The sequence below is a fragment of the Ruditapes philippinarum genome, unplaced genomic scaffold (assembly GCF_026571515.1).
Source record: "Ruditapes philippinarum isolate M1 unplaced genomic scaffold, ASM2657151v2 ctg571_1_1_1_1, whole genome shotgun sequence".
In the NCBI taxonomy this organism is placed as follows: Eukaryota; Metazoa; Mollusca; class Bivalvia; order Venerida; family Veneridae; genus Ruditapes; species Ruditapes philippinarum.
Genome location: NW_026860049.1, coordinates 384853 through 390820, shown reverse-complemented (window position 1 = coordinate 390820; position 5968 = coordinate 384853). Strand labels below are relative to the sequence as shown.

Genomic DNA, 5968 nt, shown 5'->3' with positions numbered 1-5968 from the left:
TGGTACGAATCGGCTTAGTGCGAAACATATTTAATTCCGACGTGATTATCTCCCTTTGACTTTTCTGCGGCATTTGTAACGATTGTAAAACGTTTTGGGGGAAAACGATCTTCGAAGAGTTTTTAAGTTCTAAATAGTGGCAAAGAGGTTTGTTATGCAGAATTGTTGTCTATTTTATAATATTTTGACTATATTTTTCTATGGAGTATTGTATTGTTGCATTTCGAACCAAATGTTTGATATTCTAAGTCTCAGAATTCGATTGTGTTTTATCTTTTCAGTTTTCACGTGAGCATTGCGAACAATACAATCGAAATTGCGGAAATAAACTGTATTAAGCTCTCAGTGTATGTCTTTGTCAATCGGCCAGATTGCGCGCCATCAGCTCGATACCCTGAAAGGCGACTGGTCGCCATAAAAAGGGTTACGCCTCAACGCGGCACTGTAAGTCAAAGTCAAAGGTTATTCTTTTGTAAAGAGCTATTTATACGTATAACCATATATAATATATAAAGAACCTGTAGCAATCTTTTAGTATGATAGATTCAGCTTTTTAACACAGTGGCACTCGTTGATAAAAATATTTTTACACCCACGGTAACCGTTTTTCGTGAACTGGATATAACTTCGTTAACTTAAGAACACTATTAAACACTATCTATTTTATAATTGCTTTTATTTCTGTTGATAAACTGCATATCTGACAAATTTAGTTAATTATATCAGTCAACTCAGCTTTATCAGAGAGCTCACCAATATACATTGTAAAGAGAGGAAGGGAACGGAATATTTATGGTTTGAAAACATTTAAATCGAGTAGAACTTTTTAACAATAATGTCTCTTTCAACTGAATAAAAACGATAGGGCTATTTGGGACTATTTCTTATCGATGTGGTCATTGGCTGTAAATGCATGGATTATTGCACGCGGCATGACCTGCAGATGTCCTCAACAGGCTTTTTGTAGCATTTTAAGATTTAAAAAAGGACCACACATTAAAATCTAAAACATGATAAACATGACGCATATACTAAATAAGTGAATTATCTGATATGTAAATAAAGAAGTAAGTCATTTGACAGTTGAAGGATAAAAATTGAATATACTCTTCAAATGTAATCGTAATTTTACTAAGCTTATGTTAGCTATCAATTATTCAATGGACGCATCAGTGGCATATGGACCCCAGTCATAGATCTTGCCGATGTTGCTATTACAGATGTTAATGTAAATATTTATATAATTATTGATAATCATTGTTATTTCCGTCTTTTTGAATGTTTTGTTTCAAGAAATTTGACTGTGATCGATGGCTGTTGGTTTGTAAAATCATTTATCTGTTTACTATTTTCTACTTTGTTTACTCCACATGGCGTCCATTCTCGTTCTTATTCATGGCTATTTTGGGTCTTTTTGATAAATAGAGAATCATAAGTAATGCAACTAAGTAACAATACTATCAGATTTACACGGCAAAGTTCCAAGTTCAAATTGTGATTTCGTTTATCAAACTCTATAGAAATTTATTATACAACAATTCCAGAAAAAATATATACCTTTTAAAAGTCTCTCTTATGAGGACAGAAGAACCTATTCGTCACATTCACGAGTGTCAGTGTTTGTCAGTTACTCTTTACAAAAATAAACTGAAAAAATACCTTTAGCTTTACAACACTCGCGTTAAAGTGTAACCCTTTCCATAGCATACAAAGGTGTTTTTTATTTTAACTCTTTCTCTCACTGAGAGCACATATATTTCTTATCAATTTCGCCATTGTGAAATAGAATAAAACACATTTTACTACATAGGACAAGATGAGCAATACTTTAAACATCTTCAAAACGAAACCAAAATATTATTTTCCGACAGGACTAAATCTACGTGATTTGACGTGCACTATTGCGATACAAGTAAGTGTTATTGCTTTAAGGAACAATCAGTTTTTTCACAATCTCTCTGTGAAAGATCATCAATGAAAAACTAAATTGTAGAAAGAGAACGGTAGGCATGTTGCTTCGCATTTGCAACGGATTCTAAAATCTGCTTTAAACTGTAGTCCTTTTTTTCGACTTGGAACTGGTGCCAGAATTGACAATTGAAGAAAAATGTAAGATTTATGTCATTCATAATAAAAATATGAACATATTTAGGTAGAGTTTTGCCTTCCGTACTCCCGGTTGATGTAAACCTGACTTTTTAATCATGGCGTAGACCAGATAACGCCAGAAAACGAAATAGCTTGCAACTGAAGCCCGCTCTAATACAAGCAACTTCCAAGGTTATGCAAAGTGTTTGATAAAACGGCTTATAAACTGACGAAGATCCAATATTCTATGGAAAGCTTATATTTTTCCCCGTAGACTGGTGCATATCCCAAAGAAATTGGTACAGAAATAAAATATTTACGGCTATTTTCTTTTCCGAATCGAGCAACATTTGTCTTGGAAATGATGCCGAAAATGACGTCAATGTCACGTGGTATTGCCACACTGAAATTCAAATAAAGTATTACCTTTGCTTTTCTAGGTGGATTGTTAATGCAGATATACATAAGGTAAAAATATGAAATAACAGTGACAACTCTTTTAATTACTCATACATACTGTACATGTATAATATCAGGTATTCTGGAAACAGTCAATTCATTAATTTCAAATTTCACTCAAACTAATCTGCATAAAATGTTAACAGTTCAAACTTTACATAATAATAAACTGTGTAAACTATGAATAAGTGAATGTCATAACAAGCAAGGACATTTTCTTTGGAAAAAAGTTTTTCAGTTAGGTACTTGTACTGGAGAAAGCTCTCCTATTTTTCACTGATAGCCATGCATCTACAGCTTTATCAAAATCAAAATCAGCTATGTCAACTTTGTGCAGAGATATCCTCATTAATTTATTCAGTCTGTTAGAGGACAATCTATTTCTGTCTGATGATTTAATATCATTCTGGGTAGAAAACCCCCTTTCACAGTCAGCAGTTTGTAAGGGTGCAATAAGAGCAAGCTCAGCAAGTTTTAAAAGATTTGGAAACATCTCCTTGTGATACATAAAAATCAATTTCCACAAATTATATATATTGTCAGTTGGATACCTTTGTTGAATTACAAGAGGTTTTAAAATTTCCCACTCAATCCTTAATTGGTTACTATCAATGTAAGGTTCACTGTCTGTGTCATTATTACTTGAACCATAGAAATCACATAGTTTATTAATTTCATTTTTTCCATGGTCAGGAATATTCTGCACAAAGGATATACCTCTCAAACCAAGGACTGCCAGAGCACTTATAACTGATGTATCTTCCTGTGGAAATCTAACATTAAGTTGAGCAATTATTTTTTGAATAAAGTCACTTCTTATGTTACTCAAATGTTTTTGCTTGTTTTTACTTGCTGAGATGCTATGATCTCTCAAGTCAAGTCCATTCTCAGTCAATGCTGTGTTAAACAGTTGCATGTAGTGACCATTATTCTGCTTTAAGTGTTCAAGCTGTGAGATTGTTGACTGAATAAGTGGTTGTACTAAAGAAATATCAATGTCTTGTTTCTGAAAGCTGAGACTCAGTTTGGTAAGTATTGGCATTATGTCCATAAAAAGGTAAGTTACACCCACAAATTCAAACTGGGTTAGCTGAGAATGAATCCCTTTTGCAGTTCCACCTTTCTCAGCTTGCTTTTCTTGCTCAAAATAAGTAACTAAGGAACCCCATGTGTGAAATATTGCCTCAAGGGCTGAATAAAATGCAAACCAGCGTACACTGTGAATTTCCTTGATTTTTAGCTGTTTGTCATTCAAAACACTTTCAATTTTAGACAGATTTGCAGTTCTCAGTGAGGAATGTTTAAAATGGTAGAAAATATTTGTCAAAATTTCCTTGTACTTTTTTAGATATGGAATACTCTCAGCTGCTTGACTTGTGCATAAAGCTAGCTTGTGTGCCACACAGTGAATGTTAACAATAAGTGGCTGATCACTTGAAAGCCTAGCACTAACACCAGACTTTTTACCAGTCATAACTGCCGCTCCATCTGAGCCAAAAAACATTACATTACTGACATCCATACCCTTTGCACTTACCACAGATTTCAATGATTGGTACACAGTTTCAGCATCACCCTTATCAATAGTATCATTCTCAATAAAATGAGTTTCAGGCTGAAAGTCAGTGCATTCAGGAATAAACCTAGCAAATATGACCAACTTTTTCTGAACTGAAACATCATCACTCTCATCACACATTAGAGAAATGGCGCGGGCTGAAGCTAGTTTCTGTTTCATACCATTTTCTATAACATGATTTAAAGCATCTTGAAATTCTTCAGCAGCCCTCTCGGACACATAGGTGGCATTATCTCCAGAATGCAAAGTCAAAATATCTGGGCAACCTTATAGTTTAAGAAGGCTTAAAAGAGAACTGTACTTCAATGTTGCAATTTTTTCTTTACACATCCAGTAAACTGTACGCAAAGCACTAATAATTGAGCTTTTCTTTTTGTCAAATGCAGACTTAAAAGATGCTTGAAAAACTGACTGACCACGTTGGTCAATAAGGGCATTCTGATGGTCAGAAGAAGACATGTGTCGCTCAAGAGTTGAAGTTCTATAGTTGACACAACCTGTAACAAACGGATTTTTTCCCTCATTTTAATGCATAACGAACATTGCATACATTTTTTATCGTCATCAAAAATAAGCCAATTTTTAAATCGGTCATCTTTGAGCCATTTTCCTTGAAATTCACGCCTTTGAGACGATTCAGAAGGGCCGGGGTCGGACTGGGATGTACATGGAACACTATCAACATTTTTCGTCGGCTCTTTATCGGGCGACTTCGATTTTTTTGCATTTGAATTCGGTAAAAAGAAGTCGGAAATTCTTTTCATCGTGTGCGCTAAATTTAGAACTGAGCTGCTGATATAACGCTATAGCAACCGACTGGTTTACGATGCGCGGGCATATATTTACCACTCTTGAAAAAATCAATACTAGCACAGTCAACAGGTGCGTGAATAATGAGCGTAAAGCGTAAAAATAAACAGAAAGTACCTTAAATACCGTAATGGTATTTTCTAAGCGAATGCGCCCGTCGGGCCCACAGTTAAATTTGTTTTGCGCCGGCAGTCATTTTAGGGAGCCAATGGCGCAATGGCGCGCTCTAGATTGAACACTGGTCGTGCGTTATTTTTTTCATTTTCCTTTGCAACAAACAAGATAAAACGATGACACTACTTTTGTTTTCTGTCGTTTTCTTTAAAGAACACACGACCAACATTAAATTTAAGTGAAACAATATCTTAGACCAAACATGAAAGTACTCACCAATTTGTAATTGAAATAAAAAAAAATAAACAAAATGTGTCTCACCCGTGACTACATTTTGAAAAAAAATAAGTTGCAAAAACTACATTCAGAAAAAAAATCAATTATAGTTGTGATTTTTGGAAATGTCCAAACAAATAGTGTCTAACAGTCATCAACAATGTGATCTAAAATAGTTTAGTCGCACCTCTAATATACCTGTGTCCAACAAATTTCTTTAAATGGTTGTAAATATATACTATAACGTCCTGTTAAGACGTATTTTTAGAGTAAAAATTTCTTCACTTTTTTTTTCTTTCTTTTTTTACAAAATAATGATTTATTTTCCCGACATGTTTTCTTTAACAATTATATCTTACCAATTTTATTATATAGGGTTGACATGATATGTACAAAGTTTTTTGTTTTAAATAGCTGATTTAAATATTTTTATTTTATTTGTAATGTTATTATTTCACTACAACTTAATATCTTAATTTGGTTAACTAGTTAAAAACAATAAAATAAGATTTTTACAAACATTTTTTTCAAAAGAAATTGATAAAAAATAAATACTAAAGTTATGTAATGATGCAAATGATGATGTACTTGTTGTTTCATAATATTTACATTGGGAATTAAATTACACACATGTATGAAATA

General features: G+C 33.4%; 1 protein-coding gene across 1 annotated transcript; it reads right to left on the bottom strand.

The window, feature by feature from the left end:
- Window positions 1–2785: 2785 nt before the first annotated feature.
- On the bottom strand, window positions 2786–4890 carry LOC132758720 (zinc finger protein 862-like). Its single transcript, XM_060750424.1, has 2 exons — window positions 4677–4890; window positions 2786–4392 (listed from the first exon to the last, which is right to left on the bottom strand). The coding sequence occupies exons 1-2, from the start codon at window positions 4888–4890 to the stop codon at window positions 2786–2788; spliced, it is 1821 nt and encodes a 606-aa protein (XP_060606407.1).
- Window positions 4891–5968: the final 1078 nt, after the last annotated feature.